The sequence below is a fragment of the Leopardus geoffroyi genome, chromosome B2 (assembly GCF_018350155.1).
Source record: "Leopardus geoffroyi isolate Oge1 chromosome B2, O.geoffroyi_Oge1_pat1.0, whole genome shotgun sequence".
Classification (NCBI taxonomy): Eukaryota; Metazoa; Chordata; class Mammalia; order Carnivora; family Felidae; genus Leopardus; species Leopardus geoffroyi.
Genome location: NC_059332.1, coordinates 36,604,269 through 36,626,407, shown reverse-complemented (window position 1 = coordinate 36,626,407; position 22,139 = coordinate 36,604,269). Strand labels below are relative to the sequence as shown.

At 38.2% G+C, this 22,139-nt stretch overlaps 1 protein-coding gene across 5 annotated transcripts in view; it reads right to left on the bottom strand.

Moving 5' to 3' along the window:
- Window positions 1-22,139, bottom strand: part of ZFAND3 (zinc finger AN1-type containing 3) — a 325,725-nt gene that overhangs the window by 170,781 nt on the left and 132,805 nt on the right. Inside the window, exon 1 of one of the 5 annotated variants that reach the window (XM_045498056.1) lies at window positions 10,970-12,928. The exons of the other annotated variants lie outside the window; for them this stretch is intronic. Coding sequence (XP_045354012.1) covers window positions 10,970-11,087 — 118 coding nt within the window. The 5' untranslated portion in view covers window positions 11,088-12,928. Of the gene's footprint in view, window positions 1-10,969; window positions 12,929-22,139 lie in introns of those variants that run through there. 5 annotated transcript variants of the gene reach the window in all.

Genomic DNA, 22,139 nt, shown 5'->3' with positions numbered 1-22,139 from the left:
TCATAATCTCATGGTTTGTGAGTTCAAGCCCCATGTCTGGCTCTAAGTACAGCTCAGAGCCTGGAGCCTGCTTTGGATTCTGTGTGTGTGTGTGTGTGTGTGTGTGTGTGTGTGTGTCTGTCTGTGTGTGTCTGTCTGTGTGTGTCTCTCTCTCTCTCTCTCTCTCCCCTGCTTGCACTGTCTGTCTCGAAAATAAATGAAATATTAAAAAGACAAAAAAGAATAACTCTGACAAGAGGTATGAAAGACCTATATAGGAAGAAATACAAGATATTACTGAGAGAAATTAAAGTCTTAAATGAATGGAGAGAGAGAGCTTGATCATAGATAAAAAGACAAGACTGTTAAAGTGTCAATTCTTTCCCAAGAGTGGTACTGGCATAAGATAGAGAAACAGATTAACACAACCAAATATAGAGTCCAGGAAACAAAAAAAACTTTACACATATTAATAAAACAACTGATTTTTGACAAAGGCCTAAAGGCAATGAAATAGTAAAAAGAAAACTTTTCCAACTATTGGAAGCGGGGGTGGGAGGGTGGGGGAAAAGCCTGGATCCATACCTCATACTGTAAATATTACTACAAAATAAATCATAGATCTAAATATAAAACCTTTAAAACTATAAAACTTCTCGAATACACAAAGAAATTTTAGAGAATAATCTAAAACAGAACAAATGAATAAACTTGAACTTCACTGAAATTTACAACTTCTGCTCTTCAAAAGTCACTTTAAAAGAATGAAAATATAAGCCACACAGCAGTAGAAAATCTTTAGAAGCATATATAAAAAGGACTTTTATCCAGAATACATAAAGAATTCTCAAAACACAGTAATAATAAAATTAACAATCCTATTTAAAAATGTGCAAAAAATTTCGACAGTTCACCAAAGATACATGGGTAGCAAATAAACACATGAAAAGATACTCAATGTCATGAGAGCAATGCAAATTATAACCACAATGAGATACCAAAATACACCTATTAGAATGGTTAAAAACTAAAGAGTAACCATATCAAGTGGTGGGGAGGATATAAAAGAACTACTACCCCCATATGCTGCTGCTGAGAGTATTAAATGGTATAACCCCACTGGGAAACTCTGGCAGTTTCTTAACATATTAAACATACACCTACCCATATATGATCTATCCATCCCACTCCTAGTAATGCCCAAAAGAAAAGGAATATAAGGAATATATGTCCATATAAAGTCTTCCACGTCAAAGCCTTGCTTCATCTGTAATAGTCAAAACCTAGGGGCACCTGGGTGGCTCAATGGGTTAAGCACCCAAATTCAGCTCAGGTTATAATCTTGCAGTTCATGAGTTTGAGCCTGCATCGGGCTCTGTGCCGACAGCTCAGAGTCTGGAGCCTGCCTCAAGATTTTGTGTGTGTGTGTGTGTGTGTGTGTGTGTGTGTGTCTGCCCCTCCCCTGTTTGCACTCTGTGTGTCTCTCTCTCACAAAAATAAACATCAAAAAAAAAATTTTTTTTTGAACCTAAAAACAACCGAAATGTCCATCAACAGATAAATGGATAACTTACAATATATCCACACAACAGAATACTATTTAGCGATCTGAAAGGAATGAACTGTTGACACAGGCAACAATATGGATAAATCTCAAAACAATTATGCTGAAAGAAGCCAGATCCACTCCCCAAAAGATCCTCCCACAAACTGTTTCTTGGCCTTTTGGTTATGGTTAAGTGAAGAGCCCCCTGCCAAAAAAGTATACATCCTACGATTCCATTTATGCAAACTAATCTATTGTGACAGAAAGCAGATCAGCGGTTGCCTGAGATGCGGTGGGGATGGGAGTCTTAAGGTGTGAGAGAAAACTTACTTGTGGATGACAAGTATGTTCACTATCTCAGTTGTGCTGATGTTTTCACAGGTATATACATACGTCAAGTCAAACATACCTCAATCAAGTTTTTTAAATGTACAATAAACATATTTCAAATATAAGAAACAAGCTAATCCAGGTCACTATCCTGTCTCCACTAACACTTTCTCCTTTTTTTCATTTCAGCATTTCAAATACTACCAGTAAATGCACCTCTCAAACTAGAATACATGTCCTTCAAAAATTTCCCTCTAGTTTCTGCATTACAAGCAACAGTGCATTTATACTTAATGAAATGTTTTTAGTGAGTCCTTCCAGCAAGCTGATCTTCCTAGAGCCTATTTGTCAGCAGTGGATTAATGTGAGGTATGCTTAGAGTAAGGCTGCTTTGGGTGAGACTCTACTAAAAGGCCAAATTAGCCTTCTCTTCCCAGTGCTTGCTAAGAACCACTTTTCTGAATCAGAAGATGAACTTGAGAGAAATCATTATTTCTTTTTTCTTCAAGTTTTGATTTAAATTCCACTTAGTTAACATACAGTGTAATATTAGTTTCAGGTGTAGAACTTAATGACTCATCACTTACATACAACACGCAGAGAAATCATTATTTCATTCTATTAATCTTCACAAAAATAGATTTCTTGCTGCTATAATACAAGCAAGGAAACTGAGGCAGCTTATAATGAAATAGATGGAAATGTGAGAAGGTAGCTCACCAGTTCATGGCTAACTGGCCAGGTTCTTGAGGCAAGAATGCCCAACTTCATCTAATGCATTATCAAAAATTAGTAATTTTTTATACACTGAAATCTATTTTCCCACTGATTAAAGTTTCACTCTCAACTGACCTTCAATTGATGACCCAAATAAGTTAAGGTCAAATGATAAACTTGAGAGGTGCTAGTTAGATGAACCTATAACGACCACCTTTGAAAAGCAAGAATACTTTAGTAATATGAACAATTACTCCCAAATTTACCTACATGCAAGAATTTCTAAAGCCAAGAATACTTGCAGGTGGAAAACTTTTCAAAGAAAATAAGTAATGAAGGTAGAAGTGAAAGTATGAGAAGTAGACAAAAGAAGAATTATTTGTTATGAAAAGGCAAGATCAGATATTTCCACTTGTGAATCTACCAGTTTTAGTAAAGTGAAAGTTGATTGTTTTCCTACCGATACTAGGTAATAAACTCTCAGGTCACAACAACGGTTTGAGACAGAAAACTAATCTGACCTATATAAAATATACTGACTCCTGCACTGCTCATCTAAGATTATAGTAAATACTTAGTATTTAGTGGATGAGAAAGAACATTTCAGAACTTCCCCAATGTAGAAACTGGGAATAGTGGAAAACAGTCCCTAATTTATTTCACAGAAAAATCCAGAAGAGTGACTCCAGGCAGTATTCAGGTCTTCAGCTTCAAGAAAATCCCAGTGGGATCACTTTCTTTCAGAACCTCTAGCTTAGGCACCCTATATAATGCTCCAGAGCTATGCTAATACAAGGTATAGCAGCAAAGAACTGTGCCGTCACATGTGGCTATTTAAATTTAATAAAATGGAAAATGCAGTTCCTTAGTCACACTAGCCACATTTCAAGTGCTCAATAACTACAAGTGGCTATCATACTGGATAGCACAGATATAGAACATTTCCACCATCACGTAAGTTTTTATTGAATAGTGCTACTCCAGATTGACCAAGTTTAAAGATGATGGCTCTCTTTCATAAGCTATTTCAGTCCTTTACTAATAAATGAGGTTCATCTTTACAAAAATGGCATTTTCATTAAAAAAAAAATACAGTTTTATGAATCCATGCTTTTTAAAGTCCAGAAAGCCACCCATGGAATGAAATTAATTTTAGAAACCATCCACCTAAAATGCAGCACAAGTTTTTTAATCATATAGTTCCTTTACCTTGGGTGCATTTAACTACTTGCTAAGTGCCATCAATAATCTATAGTACTCAAAGTTGTTCTGCCCCTTTGGAACATCTGAAGGCTGACAGGGAAGAACATCATGATAGTTTTACCAAATCAGCAACTCAGGAACTGAGAAAAAGTAGTCAAACAATTAAAAGCCATGAATACAATGACAGAAGATCTAATGACTTTGACAGATGAACTCAGGGGAGCGAAGTGCCAACAAAACTCAGAAAGTGCAAAAGTTTTTTCAAAATAAACTATCCCTTTATCAATGGATATTAAGTTGGCAAACTGCATGAATAATTCGGGTCTATTTTCATTTAAGTGGAATCTTCACTGAAGCCATTACATTATTGACTTCACCACACCTGTCTTTCAGCTGACTGCTAACAAAACTACTCTATCACAGGTTCCTGGAGATGAATATTACCCACTGTTCACCTACCTCTTTAACTTAAGTCCCGTCTGCCAAAATAAAATCTTGCCCCAAATGTCATAGAGAATCTAATACGGCCAAAAGCTTTACAAAGGGAAGAGAGGGCACAAAGGACAGCACCTGGTCCCAACTACCCATCCACTAATAATACAATCCCATTCAAATAAAATAACAGCTGTTGTGATGCTAACCATTATTCTTCGATGTTTCAAATCATACTAAGTCCTAACTCTTTATGGATCTTCAAAATGAGCATGCTCCCAATTCCATATACCTGCAAGAGTCCAAAAAATGCTAGGCAAGCACATCTGTTATTCTAACAACATATTTAATACACATCAGACATCTAGGGATATACATTTTCATTAGCAGAAGAATCATCGATTATTTCTGAAGCCTTGCTGAGGCAAGTATAAGACTCTGGCTGGCAAAAGACTGGTTTGAAGAACTGATGCTCTAAGAGTGAGGCTAATGTGTTGAGCCCAGCTTTATGTGGGTCTTCTGTACTATTTTAAAAAAAAAAAGGTGCTGCATTGAGTGAGGTGTCAAGCCTCATAGATTGCTAACAGGTTAAAAAATAGAAGAGAGGTTGTTTAAGGGAAAGAAACAGGAGAATAACTCAATTCAGATGACTCTGGTCTTCCATTTTTTTTCTACCTCTCTCTCCCTCATGTACCCAGAATTCATTTGGGAAAGCCACTATTTAATAAGGACAAGAAATATTAGCTAGAGAAAATTAATACAAATTCAATAGGAAACCCTCATTTCTGCTATTAAGTTGGAGGGAAAATAATGGAAATATGAAAGCAAATGCTGTTCATTCAGGATGAAACCTTAAGTAAATCTTAGAAATAAGCACAAGGCTGCTGACTAGAATGAATCGAAAGTAGATTTAGCCATTTTAGAAGAGCTTGGCAACATGAGGAAGTGTGTCCAAAAACTTCACCCAGCCACCAGCATCAAATTTAGAATGTGTTTATCATGTTACTCAGAAGACAGTCAAATCAACAAGTATCAAAAGCAAAAATTTAATTTCAATTGAATTAGTGAGACCCTTGGCCAACCCAGAACTAATTCTCCTCAGACACAGAACAGCATCTCTGTCATTTACAAAATGTGCTTGAGTGTATACAACAGGGGGCCGTTTATTAATTACAGTACTAAGGGCTGGGCCACAGGATGGCTTAGAAAAAGTCAAATAACAACCTAAGGCCTATATTATGGGTTCAACTAACAAAGATTGCAAAAGTGTTCCGTGCTATGTAAAGTATTTGAGAGTGAGAGGAGTAGAGACTAAAAATTATACTCAAATAAAAGCTAAAAGATATTCCTGATGCAGGCTGGATGTCATCACTCAGATATCTGGGAACAAAACACGTTTATCAGAATCATGAACCACATCACCAATCCAAATTTTCAGTGCAGATCATCACAGAAAGACTGAGGAGGAATGAATGAGAGTCCTTAGACCAAGGCATATTTAATCTTTTTTTAATTAGTGGGCATTTCCATTCCAACTATTCTGATATTTGAGTCAAGATCGTAGACCTTCTGGGTCTTGTGAGACAGGAAAACTGAAGGAACCCCATAAAAGAGAAAGTTGTTTTTTCCTTTGGTCCTTTTTCTGCTTCTATTCTTGCTAGGATCTGCACCCCCACCTTACACAGGCCTTAATGTACATCCAACTTGTAAAGGTCAAGGAGTTAATAATTTCTTTGGAGTCTTCCAGCACAACAGATAACATTCAAGGAGTGTCCAGGTAAGGTCATCTTCAGTGTTTTTTAAGACCACTGACTCAAGACAACCTCATGTCCAGACCCCTAGCTCCAGGGCATAGGTGGCTTATGAAGGACACCTGATATTCGTCATTTTGACCAAATCATGGATGCCTAAGAGGACAAGAACACCAGACTACCATACTCAATAAAAACCCCAGATCCCAAGCAAAGATGAGACTCATCCTCCATTTTCTTTCTGAGTCTCCTAGATGCTCTGTCTGTATCTGTGTTTGATTTCCATCCTGTGCAAAGCCAAGGGTCCTCTTGGCTGATCCTGTGGGACTCCCTCTGGGCCCTCAGACCCGAAACGCCTTCATCACTTGTCATCAATGCTGGGGTACTACATAATACTTGCCACAGAAACAAATTCTTTCAATACTAAGTCACCGGCACAGGCTCCTCTGGCCTCTCACTACACCGTAAGAAACTGGCTGGAACCTTGGCAGCAAAATTTTTTGTGACTTTTAATTTTTTACATAATTGCAAACTTCCAAATACTCTAAGAATGATACAAGGAACTGCCACATACATTTTACCCCAGATCCATAACCGCTACATTTTCTTAGCATGGAAAATCTGACACATTTTAAATTTCTGACCTATGTGTTTTTTTCCTTCTGGAAATGACCTTACATTCTACTAAATCCTGTTAACTTCTCTCATTTTAATGATACTAAATCAATTCAATAACCACAAGGGGATTTGATGGTTTCCTAAAGATACACACTGAGCAAGAATTTACTAGCAAGGTTCCCATCAAACAGTTTTCCTCAGATATTCAGGGACTAACTCCTAAATTACTGAATTCAGAGAGGGAACAGACAGAAAAAAATTATGGATTAATCAGAGCAAATTTCAGTAACTACTAGACCAATTTACCCCCATATGTTGAGTTATTCTAAGTTATTTATTACTCTGGCCATTATTGCATATTTGATTCACTAATATACCTTTCTCTTGCTTAAAACAAAATTCCAAATACCATAGTTTTCTTTAACTGCACTGAAATACATCTTTAAGAATTTTAGGGGTAGGATTTCACAATATCCCTAAGTCACTAGATATTCTCTGGTGTTATTTCAAGAACAGGGCTGGAATAAATTTTCTTATCCATTTTTTCTGATGAGAAAATATAAGAAAGTACATAGCAGTGGGAATGAGCCTACTCTAGCACAGTGTGCCACGTGGCTCATTCACCATCCCAGTTCTCACTGTTAAGAGATTTAAAACCTCCCTCTCAGTAACTGCTAGCTGTCCTTCCTGCTTATTGTTCCCACAGAACAGCATAGACCAAATATAATCGTCACCCCACACCCACATTAATGCCCAGCTTCATGCCTCCTACTAATCCTGTGTCAGACAGTCTGCCTTTACCCTTCCAAAGAGGAGTCTGCATCTAGTTTGCCCCAACCCAAGTCTCCATCCTGTTTGGCTCGGTGAATACATAACATCCTGCCAATGGTTAGGCCTAGCCCAATTAGTCCCTTCAGAGAAGATTCTTTTTTTCCATCCATTCTAAACCCTCTTGCTGACCCAGGAACCTACCTCATTCTACATCCTCTGTATAACAGTAAAATTTGTTTTTCTTTTCAATCTCTAATGAGAATTCCAGAGACAGCCCATTAAGCCCCAGTTTCTTGTCAAAGGAACAATTCTAGTTCTCTGATAATCTGCAGAATACAAATTACTAACCCAGGCTGATCACAGGAAATGTTATTTCTCAGTTCTAACATTCAATTCCTCCCACTTAGATATTTTAGTTGGTGCTCTCCTGCTAGCAGGACAATCATTTCAGAGAACTCTTAATGCTGCAATTTGTATATAGTGGCAAAAACACCAAATAAGAGGATGAGATAGTGTAATACAGTCATTAAAAAAATTCACTTGGGAGCCCAAGCTGAAGGAGAACAGTATCCTACATTGGAAGAGAGAAAGTGGGGAACTGACTGGAATGGGAGTCAGAGCCCAAAAAGGAAAAGCAGGGCATCCATTCAAGAGGGAAGGCAGTGATAACAGAGATGGGAGACTGGTAATATATAGAAGGATTGATCACTTAGCAAATATATTAAGGACAATGAAAGCCACGTTTCTCACAATAAGAGAAGGGGTTTAGAAAATAAGAAAATGAGAATGAGTCCTGTGGTATTAAGACTGGAATTGAATTTAATATTAATTCTTCACTTTCAACATATTTAAAGATATAAATAAATACAGAGGTAAATGTGTAAGTATCCACTACGAAAATCTAGGAGCAACAACATTCTAACAGCAGTAAATATACTAAAGACCCATATCTTGTCTTCTGAATACTATTTTCCACTAAAAAGAACCAAAGTTCCTTGGAGAAATGACTGATTGATTCCAGGATTGGAGCAAGAAGGTACAAAATAAGCCTGGAACATCTTGTGCCAGAAAGCAAGAAAAATCTCAAGAGTATTTTGTCAAGGGATGTGTCAAAAAAAGACACAGAAATCAACCTGAAGAGGCTCTCACTGGCCAAATCTGGAACAATATGGCCATCAAAATACCTAACAGTAGTAACAGACTATAACAGACTGAATAAAACAGGAAATATGAGTCCATACAGATACAAATTTAATGAATAAGTACAGTGTCATGAAGATGGAATATTTACATAGTTATATATTACTTTCCTACAAAACATTAATTACAAAAGTGACAAGAGTAAGTAACTTTACATAATGAAGCCCAACAGACAACACCTCAATTAAAGTCGTCAAAGTGGTCATCATTAGTAATGGGTCAAACTGAAATTGTAGGACATGTGACATGGTACAGTGAGAACATCACTTATGTGATACTTCTCCAAACGTAAGATAACCCCAATCAAGAAGAAATAACAGATAAAACCAAAACAAGAGACATTACACTAAATAAATGCCTTATAATCTCCAATAGTGCCAAGTTCACAAAAGTTAAGAAAAGAGTGAGGAACTGTTTTAGAAGGAAATACAGAGAATTATGGGGATAGATGCTATATGAGACATCATTGGGATAACTGGAAAATTTGAATGCAGTCTGAGGATTAGATAATAGCAATGTATCAAAATGTTCTTGTTTTCAGAAAACAAACACTAAAATATTTGGAAGTGATACAGCCTCAGGTTAGCAACTGACATTCAAATGGTTCTGGGGGTGGCGGGGGGGGGGTGGTTGGAACAACATTATCTGTAACTTTCTCATGAGGCAAAAAAACAAAGAAAACTTATTTAGGAGTCTGGCAAATCTAGTTGTAAAATCAGGTTCAGCCACTTCCAAACTAAACAGCTTTAGACAAGCTGCTTGATCTCTGTAAACCTCGTTTGCTCATTTAAAAGTGGGGACTGGGTGAAGAAATGGATGAAGAAAACATGGATGAAGAAAACATGAATAGACACTTCTCTAAAGAAGACATCCGGATGGCCAACAGGCACATGAAAAGATGCTCAACGTCGCTCCTCATTAGGGAAATACAAATCAAAACCACACTCAGATATCACCTCATGCCAGTCAGAGTGGCCAAAATGAACAAATCAGGAGACTATAGATGCTGGCGAGGATGTGGAGAAACGGGAACCCTCTTGCACTGTTGGTGGGAATGCAAATTGGTGCAGCCACTCTGGAAAACAGTGTGGAGGTTCCTGAAAAAATTAAAAATAGACCTACCCTATGACCCAGCAATACCACTGCTAGGAATTTACCCAAGGGATACAGGAGTACTGATGCATAGGGACACTTGTACCCCAATGTTTATAGCAGCACTCTCAACAATAGCCAAATTATGGAAAGAGCCTAAATGTCCATCAACCAATGAATGGATAAAGAAATTGTGGTTTATATACACAATGGAGTACTACGTGGCAATGAGAAAGAATGAAATACGGTCCTTTGTAGCAACATGGATGGAACTGGAGAGTGTGATGCTAAGTGAAATAAGCCATACAGAGAAAGACAGATACCATATGTTTTCACTCTTATGTGGATCCTGAGAAGCTTAACAGAAACCCATGGGGGAGGGGAAGGAAAAAAAAAAAAAAAAGAGGTTAGAGTGGGAGAGAGCCAAAGCATAAGAGACTCTTAAACACTGAGAACAAACTGAGGGTTGATGGGGGGTGGGAGGGAGGGGAGGGTGGGTGATGGGTATTGAGGAGGGCACCTTTTGGGATGAGCACCCAAATTGGTATGGAAACCAATTTGACAATAAACTTCATATATTGAAAAAATAAATAAATAAAAATAAAATAAAATGAAAGTGGGGACTGGGGTGCCTGAGTAGCTCAGTCGGTTAAGTGTCTGACTCTTGGTTTCAGCTTAGGTCATGATCTCGCTTCATGGGTTTGAGCCCCACATCAGGCTCTGTGTTGACAGCACAGAGCCTGCTTGGGATTCCCTCTCTCCCTCTCTCTCTGCCCCTCCCCCAATCATGCTGTCTCTCTCTCAAAAAATAAACTTTAAATAAATAAAATAGGGGGATCAATCTCTAATCTGTGGTGGGAATTAAGTGAGATATGTTTATAAAACACCTTTAGCACAATACCTGGCACTAAGCACGTGCTCACTGACAATTATACTTTCTCTGAAGACAAAATCTGATAATGCTGGATTCCCCCTAAGATACTTGGAAGAGAATCTGCATCTAGCATTTTGCAGACATTTGGTTGTCAACCACAATTACTATTTGTAAAACCTGCTGCTTGCAATTCTGTATCACAGATACTTGCTCTGTCACTGCTTTTGCATGGAGGGAAAACACAAACGCCAAGCTCCTCTGTCTATGGTTCCCCGTTGTCCACAAACACACAGTCTGGTTTGAGGTTGTACTTTAGGAGACCACACTGCCAGTGACTAATTCACCTCAGCCCACAAGGTACTGGTACTCAGCATCCTACTCTCACCTCCTTAGCAGAGCTGATTTGTCTAAGACAACGCATGCTTATCCGGCCTTCTGGGAGTAGAGTTCTCTTACCTCCAAAGTGAAGAGAAATTAGAGAACTGCAGAGCTGAAAGGCAAAGAGCAACAACTTCAAGACCTGGGAAGGGGCAGGGTAACAATCAGACAAGGACATTCCAGAGGCTTCAGACATCCCTCATACGTTGTCCAGGTCAAGAAATGGGTTTGAACTGCTAGCTACTAAATGTTATTCTGTTTTGTTCCCACCTACACGTTAGTGCACACATGTTCTGCCTTCTAGGAGATTGTCCATACACACTAAAACAGTGCTACTCAAAGTACAGCCCATGGACCAGTGATACTCTGCAAAGTATTAATGGCCTGTAATGAGATCAGTAGAAATGTTAAGGGTAAGAATTTTAAAAATGTTGTAGTAACTTGATGGAATAGTTTTGTCTACTAAATATAATTAAAAGCAGGACTTATGGGACACCTGGGTGGCTCAGTCAGTTAAGCATCCAACTCTTGGTTTCAGCCCAGGTCATGATCTCATGGCTTCGTGGCTTCAAGCCCTACACAGGGCTCTGTGCTGACAGTGCAGAGCCTGCTTGGGATTCTCTCTCTCTCCCTCTCTCTCTCTCTCTGCCCACCCACCCCCCACCCCGCTCACATATTCTCTCTCTCAAACTTTTAAAAAATTGGACTTATATTTTATGTCTTTATTGTTGATTTTTTAATCTAGTAATTCAATCTTATTATATTTTACAAAAAACTGGATTGTGGCAGGTTGAGGGAAAAAAGAACTTCTCTTTCACCACAGACAGTTTAGAAAGTAATAACTGAGATTTTCATATCCTAAGTTTGAACACAGTAAACATTTATTAAGCACTTACTACATGTCAGGTACTGTTTGCTTTACACACAATACTTTATTAAATGCTCACAGCAAGCCAAGTCCAATCTCTACCCTAATTTTCCAGATGAGAAAACTAAAGTGCTGAGTACAACTTGGTACAACTTGCTTTAGTACCAGAGTAAACAATATATTTCACTTCTGAACTTAAGTCCTCAACTACTAAGCCATAGAGTATTGAAAAAAATACAAAGTAGGAAAAGAAAATGGTCAACATACTCAGAAATGATAGGAGAAAGAATTCTTGAATGCGTGATGGACCAGGTGGCATTCGACAAACATGGGTATTTTGGCCTAGACGCCATTACATGTAAGAGAGAACGTAACCCACTTTACCTGCCCCAAGTAAATACAGTGGGTGGTCACAAGAACACATACATGTAACAGGGTTTCAATAATGGATGTGGGCCATTGTCAGAAACAAAAGCTGGCTGGCCACCTCTCTCAGAGGCTGTTCACTCACTGATTTTATACAGGCTCTACTTTCTTCTCTCTGCCAGAGCTTCCTCTGTTTCAACCAAAGATCTTCGACCAAAGATGACCCAATGCAAGCTCCCTGACCATCACCAGTTTAAAATTTCCCTTTGCATTTCTCAATGGTTCACATTTCTCTGATGAGCCACACAGGTCAGAGGTTAAAGACTGGCTACCTCATGAATCAGGCACCCCTTCTAGTCAATGGTGGTCAAATGACACAGAACCTGGGTGAATCCACTTACAGTAGCTAGGGGTGAGGAAATATAAAGTCCATTATTTCTTCTATATTACCTAATCTTTGAAGAGATGGTAATCATCTATAAGATCTGAAGAAAGATTTAGACATAAGGGATTGTTTTCATTTTGCAAGACTTGAGGAGGAAGATTTAAAAAAAGTTGTTAAAAAAAAAAAAAGAGGAATGGAACAGAAGGTAAAACAGAATTACAACAGAAAAAAATAAGATGTACAAAGAAGATTTTAAAATTTTATAAAAATGTTTATGTGGGGTAGGGGGGTGGGGACACACACACGGGAGGGACAGAGAGAGAGGGAGACTGAATCTGAAGCAGGCTCCAGGCTCTGAGCTGTCAATGCAGAGCCTGATGCGGGGCTCGAACCCACAAACTGTGAGATCATGACCTAAGCCAAGGTCAAACGCTTAACCAACTGAGCCACCCAGGAGCCCCAGATGTAGAAAAAAGTCTAATATATGAAACACTGGTCAAAACCAAAACCAGTAGACAATTCTTCAACAAAAGTAGCATTAGTAAGATATCAGACATCATAATTGAGACCCCAAAATAGTACTGGAAAGCAGAGAAAATATGCATGTATATATGTCCACCTTATGCAACTGGATTAATCCTGTTGCAGTATGAAAGAGTACTATACCCAATAGAGAAAGCCTGGATTAGAAACATTTGACACCTAGATCAATAGAACAATGTTAAGTTCTAGGCTCAGAGGGAAGCAGAAAAATAAAATAAAATAAAGTAAAATTAAATTAAATTAAATTAAAATAAATAAATAAATAAATAAATAAATAAATAAATAAAGGGACTGGAGAAGGCTTCCACATTCCATAGACCAGAAACCTTCACAGGAGAAGCTTGTTATTATTGCTGGTGAAAAGGGGGGGGGGGGGGGGGGGGCCTAAGAACTAGAAAGCACCCACGACCTTAATTTTTAAAAAGAGGAGGTAAGGGGGCTCTCAGGACAGATCATCATTTAACATGGAAATCAGTAAAAACTTTAGTAAGAGTAGTTTCTGTAGCTAAAATGCATAACAAATAAGTGAATATGGCAGCCTTTTCTAAACTTCTCAATAATGGGAAGGTACACACATCAGAAGGTAGCTACAAGGTTCTGGGCTGATTGTTTGAGTATCAGCAGTGTGGTACACGCAAAAAGGATATAACTCATGGAGAGCGAGCGAGCAGTTCCACAAAAGGGACAAAGCTGCCATGCTCAAGCAAATGTCCTGATGGCCCTTCCCATCACTTCTGTTGGGAGTGGAAGGCTGTGTGTATGTATGTGTGCTGGCAACAGAGATCTGAAATGTCTGTCACACTAAACATTTGACCCACAAGGGTATAACACCTGGGGGGTTTCAAGGTTCGCTACATGTTATCAATTATTTGGTAAGTATGAATTCGAATTGTGCTGTAGGACAGCTGTGCAGGCATGAGCTACTTGGCTCATCAGTAAACCCAAGCAGATCAGCTCAGTGTGGTTTTACAGTTTTTATTTAACCCAGGGTCTCAAATAATTCTCACAACTGGGGAAGGCAGGGTATTATCACCCACATACTATAGCTAAGAAATCAAAGAAAAAGATATACTACACTGGTATCTTGAAGGTTTCGGAACACATCTCCCACAAATTTCAAATTTTTGATGTTAATGATTATCTCGCCGGGGCGCCTGGGTGGCGCAGTCGGTTAAGCGTCCGACTTCAGCCAGGTCACGATCTCGCGGTCCGTGAGTTCAAGCCCCGCGTCAGGCTCTGGGCTGATGGCTCAGAGCCTCGAGCCTGTTTCCGATTCTGTGTCTCCCTCTCTCTCTGCACCTCCCCCGTTCATGCTCTGTCTCTCTCTGTCCCAAAAATAAATAAACGTTGAAAAAAAAAATTTAAAAAAAAAAAGATTATCTCGCCAACTAGACTTTGAGAGTAGGGACTACATATGCACTTCTCCCTACAGTGCTTAATGTAAAGCAATAAAGATAGCAGATACTCAAGAAAAGTATCTTATGGATAAATGTAATTTATTTACTTATAACACTTCTTTTCAAGTTTCAGACACCCCGGCTTTAAGTGTTTTCTTTAGAAGGAAAACAGTTCAAGTTTAAATCAGAAGCCTGAAGAACTTACCTCTACTTGGTCAATTTAATTCTGGGTCTGGAAGGTAAAATTTATCCCAATTTAATGTAAAGATTTTCAAAGTACAGATAAAACCAAGAAGCCTAGCTCCAGAAAACACTGATTTATATAAAGCAAGAACCACAGGGGCGCCTGGGTGGCGCAGTCGGTTAAGCGTCCGACTTCAGCCAGGTCACGATCTCGCGGTCCGTGAGTTCGAGCCCCGCGTCGGGCTCTGGGCTGATGGCTCAGAGCCTGGAGCCTGTTTCCGATTCTGTGTCTCCCTCTCTCTCTGCCCCTCCCCCGTTCATGCTCTGTCTCTCTCTGTCCCAAAAATAAATAAACGTTGAAAAAAAAAAAAAAAAAAAAAAAGCAAGAACCACAAAGACAGCGTCTTTTAAGTAAGGTCTAACAGCATTCACATCAATTCTTACAAAGCCAACTACTTATATATGACAAGTTCTGCAAAATCATTACCATTTCTATCGATAATGTGCATCTGTATTTTTCAGACTGACATGGTGAAATACCACAGATAAAATACCACCACAACCAACAGAAAACACATGGTTGTGTTAACTGCTTAAAACTATTTTTAAGTGAAAATCGGTTTTTAACCTTGTGCATGTAACAGAAGCAGGACAGAATTCACAGATTTGAAGCCATCTATAGGATTCCATACTAACTTTTCTACCTTGATGAAGTCAAGCTAAGTGTTTGCAGGAAACCATCACTACTGTGGAGAAACTACACTAATAACATTGAAACCTTTTCTGTTGCTGCACATTAATGTCACAAAGCTAGACTGAAGCTTGATTTATGGATCACTGTACTGTGTTAGGTTGTATGTGGCATTATTTTGGTTACAACTGCAACACAAAAGCAAAGACCTGCATTTAAGAGAATTCCAATGAAGGGACACCTGGGTGGCTCAGTTGGTTGGGCGTCCAGTGTTGGCTCAGGTCATGATCTCACAGTCCATGAGTTCGAACCCTATGTCAGGCTTTGTGCTGACATTTCAGAGCCTGGAGCCTGCTTTGGAATCTCTGACTCCCTCTCTCTCTGCCCCTCCCCCACTTATGCTCTGTCTCTCAAAAAATGAACGTTAAAAAAAGTTTTTTTAATAAAATAAAATAAACAATCTGGACTTCAAACAGTTTAGTTTTAAAAAAGAGAGAGAGAATTCCAATGAAATGGACTGCCAAAAACACACCACACCTCAGCACTCCCTATCCCATTTCTACTCACCATAGACTTAGCTCAATATTACAAATGGGTACTGAACCTGAAGATGACTGGTGCTGAAACCTGTGGCAGGATTTGGGCTCCTTTAGCCCTTTTTGTAAGTTATGCTAAGACTCCATTTGGCAGATAAAATTAATAAGGGCTAACCATCTTAAAGCTTGGCAAAGACCTGAAGCAAACTTAGGAGAGAAATTTTACCCCAAGTTTACCCTCATGAATGGTGAGATCATGATCTGAACCAAAATCAAGAGCCAGACACTTAACCAACTACACCACCGAGGCGCCCTTGAGCTGATGTACATTTATCCAAAATTTTATTGTTAGAACCATGTCAGTTCAGTTTCTTCCTTAATAAAAATCAAATCAAGTGCTCAGTATCTTGGATCAAACACTTGGCTTCCAAGATTAACTAGTGATGACAGTGGTATAGCATTATAAAAATAACCTCCTTTCCATATAAAATGGCTTAGAGTACATCTAAAGCAATTTTTAACCTTATTTTTATACTAAAAATTTATATATCTAAATAGACATAAAGAATAAAGACAAGTATCAAAATATTTTATGGCTAATTTTCTGTCCACAATGATATTATAAATTCTTCTCCCCAGAAAAAAAAAAAATCAAAATTTAATTCTGCTTTCTATCACAGTGATCTGGTCCAATCTTCCTATTTGAATTATGTACAAGATTTTTGGACTAAATATAGAGAAGCAAATTATAGACCGTAAACACCCTATATGTCACATACACAGCATATCTGAGTTTTCTCCAAAGGCATATGAATAAATTATTTCACTAGGAATATTTACCAGTGTGCTGCCTTTCCTCATAATTTCAGTCTAGGTCTGAAATGCAGCTAACATATATATGAAAGCAAATACAAGTTTCCTAGAATACATCACATTTCTTTGACAACTAGAAGGTAGAATTCTACCACATTACTTATGGAGAAACTAACCGTCAACTCTTTTTTCATTATATTTGGTTTTTTTTCTCCCAACTTTATTATGGTCTAATTGATAAGTAAAAAATGTGCATATTAAGGCGTTACAAGATGATGGTTTGATGTATGTACACATTGTGAAATGACTGCCACAATGAAGCTAATTAACACACCACCTCACATAGTTACCACTTTTTGTATGTGGTAAGAACATTTAAGATCTATTCTCTCAACAAATTCAAATATAAATACAGTATTAACTGTAGACACCATACTGTACAGTAGATCCCCAGAATTTATTCCTAACTGAAAGCTTGTACCCTTTGACCAATATCTCCTAATTCTTTCACTCCTCAACCACCTTCTGTGAGTTTGACTTTTTTATATTCTATATGTAAGTGGGATCACATAGTATTCGCATGTCTCTGTCTGGCTTATTTCACTTAGCATAATGTCCTTCAGATTCATCTATATTTTGACAAATGACAGGTTTCCTTCTTTTTTTTTTTTTTGACTGAGTAAAATTCCTGTGGGGGAGGGTAGATATTTTCTTCATCTGTTCACCCATTGACAGACCCTTACATATTTCCTTATCTTAGCTATCGTGAATACTACTACAATGAACATGGGAATGCAGGTTATCTCAGGCACTGATTTATGTCCTTTGGATACATACCCCTTAAATCTTTTAAGGAACCTCCTGAGTATCTTCCATTATTTAACTGTAAAATTCACATTCCCACCAACACTGTACAAGGGTTCCTTTTCCTCCACATCTTCACTAACACTCATTTTATTCTGTCTTTTTGATAACAGCCAATCTGACAGGTAGGAGGTGATATCTCATTGTGATTTTGATTAGCACTGACCTGATGATTAGTGATACTGAGTACCTTTTCAAATACCTGTTGGACATTTGTATGTTTTCTTTGGAAAAACGTTTGCCTGTTTTTAGTTTGGTTCTTTCTGCTACTGGGTTATAGGAGTTCCTTACACACTTTGGATATTACCACCTTATCAGAGATATGGTTTGCAAATATTTTTTTTTCCCATTTCATAGACTGCCCTTTTACTGATGGTTTCTTTTGCTATGCAGAACATTTTAGTTTAACATAGTCACACTTGTTTATTTTTGCTTTTGTTGCCTGTGTTCTTGGTGTCATATCCAAAAAAACCACTGCCAAGACCCATGTCTAGGAGCTTGTTCCCTATGTTTTCTTCTAGGAGTTGTAAAGTTTCAGGTCTTATAGTTAAGTCTACAATCTATTTTGAGTTAATTTTTGTGTATGGTGTGAAATTTGCATGTGGCTCTCCAATTTTACCAAAACCATTTACTGAAGAGACTATCCTTTTCTTATTGTATATTCTTGGCACACTTGCAAAGATTAGTTGACTGTATGTGCATGAGTTTATTTCTGAACACACTATTCCTTTCCTTTAGTCTACTGTGGCTGTTTGTATGCTGTTACGATACTGTTTTGATTATTACAGTTTTGTAACGTAGTTTGAAATCAGGAATTGTGATGTCTCCAGCTTTGTTCTTTCTCAAGACTGCTTTGGCTATTTGGGGGTCTTCTGTGATTCCACACAAATTTTAGATTTTTTTTAATGTGAAAAATGCCACTGGAACTTTGACAGGGATTGCACTCAATCTGTAGACCGTTTTGGGTAGTAGGAACATTTGAACAAGATTCTTTCAATTAATGAAAATAGGATATCTTTTCAGTTATGTGTCTTCAATGTCTTACGAGTTATGTTTTTTTTTAATGTTTATTCATTTTGAGAGAGAGAGAGAAGAAGAGAGAGGGGGAGAGAATCCCAAGCAGGCTCTGCACTCAGAAATGGTGAGATTATGGGGCGCCTGGGTGGCTTGGTCGGTTAAGCATCCGACTTCGGCTCAGGTCATGATCTCACGGTCTGTGAGTTCGAGCCCCACATCAGGCTCTGTGCTGACAGCTCGGAGCCTGGAGCCTGTTTCGGATTCTGTGTCTCCCCCTCTCTCTGCCCCTCCCCTGTTCATGCTCTCTATCTCAAAAATAAATAAACGTTAAAAAAAAAAAAAAAAGAAAAAGAAAAAGAAAAAGAAAAAGAAATGATGAGATGATGACTTGAGCAGAAATCAAGAGTAGAACACTTAACCTGCTGAGCCATCCAGGTGCCCCAGGAGTTTTCAGTTCCTTATGTGTTTATTTTAAATCTATGCAACAATTCTTCCACACCACCCTCTAGTTTCAAGATACTACAAATTTTCTGCTTGAATAAAAACCAAATCTAGACATTAGCATTTTTATCAATGTTTTATTACTACTGTGTCTAATTAGAAAGTTACATGTGTAAAGGTTTATAGTTTACTAAGTACCTTGCAGATTTATTTGATCCTTAAAATTCCCTGCAGGACAGGTTATCACCACCCTCAACAAACAAAAGAGCAAATGGAGACTCAGAAAAATTGATGTCATTTGCCCAAGGTCACACAACAAATAAAAGGAGAGTTAGAACTCAATGAAAAAACTTTTGATGTTAAATCCCGAGCATTTGATCAAGGATATAAGACGACGCAATGAAACATTTCTACTAGAATTGTCAACTGAAAGGAAAATAATTCATAATCTTCCAGGATAACAGACAAACTTGTGTTTTTCCTAATAGTGGGGGAAACTTGCTTAATATGTCACTGAAAGACTGTTAGGACTGAATCACCCAAACACAGTAAACTGTTCTGACCTCTCCGGAATAGAAAGGCAGCAAAAGAACAAGTGGCCAGGAAAGGAAGTCATGAAAGCCATGGGTCATTTCATTTTCTTGAAATGAATACATTTTGTTTCATAGTACCCCTAAAATTCAGAAAGTTGTGCAGACTATCACAGGTTTATTTTAAGGACCTCTATGATGGGAAATTCCACAATCATCAGTCCACTCCCAACAATACTCGTAATCATGAAAAACCAACTGTCCATATCCGCAATCACTTCCTCCTACCTTCTCACATTTTCTATCTTATAATCTCACTTCCACATCTACCACTCTTAATGAGACCACTCTAAATCCAAATTCTTCACTAGGATGCGGGTGGTCTCAATGAAATTTATGAACCTGCTAAAAAATGTGTGCCAAACTATGAAGACATGTACCTTCTCCTGAGAACTGAATCCACAGTTCTCATCAAATTTTCAGAAGTATGTGACTACAAAAGAATAAACATTGCTAAAGTCAAATATACACTGTCATTCAATTTGATAGTCATTACTCATTCTTCTCTACCTCACTTGATACCACTTATTATCCAAATCTGAAATCCTAAAATACATCCTTTCTATAATCTATATCACAAGTGTCATCCAGTGTCTGGTGGTCACTTACTGCTATGACCTCTGTGATTTATTTCCTTTCATCTTCCTCCACTAAGAATCAAAGCATCCCTTTGTTCACTCCACTAAGTTAGTGGTTGTCAAAGTGTGATCTCCAAACCAGCAGCAGTAGCAGCATGACCCGGTAATCAGTCAGACATGCAAACCACTCCAGCCCCACACCATGCCCACTAAACCAGAAACTCTGGAGGGTGGGGCCCTGCAATATGTGTCTTAAAGGCCCTTCCAGGTGCATGTTCAAGTTTGAGACCTATAAGCTGAGCACAATAACCTTCAACTCTATTATTCTGTCTTTCAAATATTTAGTGAACAGTAGCTGTATACAAGAACCTCATCTTAATATGGCAGCTTCTCAAAACAGACTTTAGACCTTTCACACATTCCCAATTTCTGAACTGCTTATAGAAAATATGCAGTCCCTTCATTACCTCAAATTTAGTCCAAAATCAAAGTCATTGACACTCCCCTCCCCCAAATACAAACACGCAAAACACAAGATTTTCCTATTCTGTTCAGTGCATTTACATACATATTTATCTTTTCCTCTTTTTCTACATATGAATCTCAACAAGGATTCCCATATTCTTTTATCCCAACATAATTTAGAATTTACTCCTTGATCTCTATTCCCACATTACCATCCAGATCTGGGGCTTTACCGTATTTGCTGCACAGGTCTAACCAGTAACTTCCCCCAGAGTTAAGTGGCAGAGATGAGAAATAAACCCAGAGGCTATTTGACCCCAGAGTTCAAGCTCTCACTTATAAGCTACACAGTTGACCCTTGAACAACAGGGGGGTTCAAAACACCAACCCCCCCCCCCCACACACACACAGTCAAATATCCATGCATAACTTCTGCCTCCTCAAAAACCTTACTAATAGCTTACTGTTGACCAGAAGACTTAACAATAGCATACAGTCTATTAACACATACTTTGTATGTTATACTATATATATATGTATATACTATATACTATATTCTTACAATGACTTAAACTAGAGAAAAGAAAATGCTATTAAGAAACTCATAAGTAAGAGAAAATACATTTACAGTTCTGCACTATAAAAAATTGGCATAGGGGCGCCTGGGTGGCTCAGTTGGTTAAGCGTCCGACTTCGGCTCAGGTCACGATCTCGCGGTCCGTGAGTTCGAGCCCCGCGTTGGGCTCTGGGCTGACTGCTCAGAGCCTGGAGCCTGTTTCACATTCTGTGTCTCCCTCTCTCTCTGACCCTCCCCTGTTCATGCTCTGTCTCTGTCTCAAAAATAAATAAATGTTAAAAAAAATTTTTTTAAATAAAAAAATGGCATATAAGTGGACCCATGCAGTTCAAATCTGTGTTGCTCAAGGGTCAACTGTTATTATGGAGGAACTGAGAACCACAGATTTTTCATCACAAACAATGCAACAAGACCACTGTCTTTAAAAGAAAAAAGGCAACCTAGAATTCTACACTCAATGAAAATATCTTTAAGACAAAAACTAAAGACTTTTTCAGGGTGCCTGGGTGGCTCAGTCGGTTGGGCATCTGACTTTGACTCAGGTCATGATCTTATGGTTTGTGGGTTTGAGCCCCACATCAGGTTCTGTGCTGTGCTGACAGCTTGGATCCTGGAGCCTGCTTCAGATTCTGTGTCTCCCTCTCTCTCTACCCGTCACCTGCTCGCACGTTCTCTCTCAAAAGTAAATAAACATTCAAAAAAAAATTTTAATAAAGACTTTTTCAAAGTTACAAAAACAGAAGAATTCATCACCAGTAAGAAATATTAAAGAACATCCTTTGGACAGGATGAAAGTGATACCATATGGAAATATGGATCTATATAAAAGAATGTCAAAAGTAGCAGTAAGTTATTACACTGATAAACATAAGATTTTTCTTAATTCTGTTTAAAAGACAACTATTGAAATAAAAATAGTAATAATGCAGTAAAA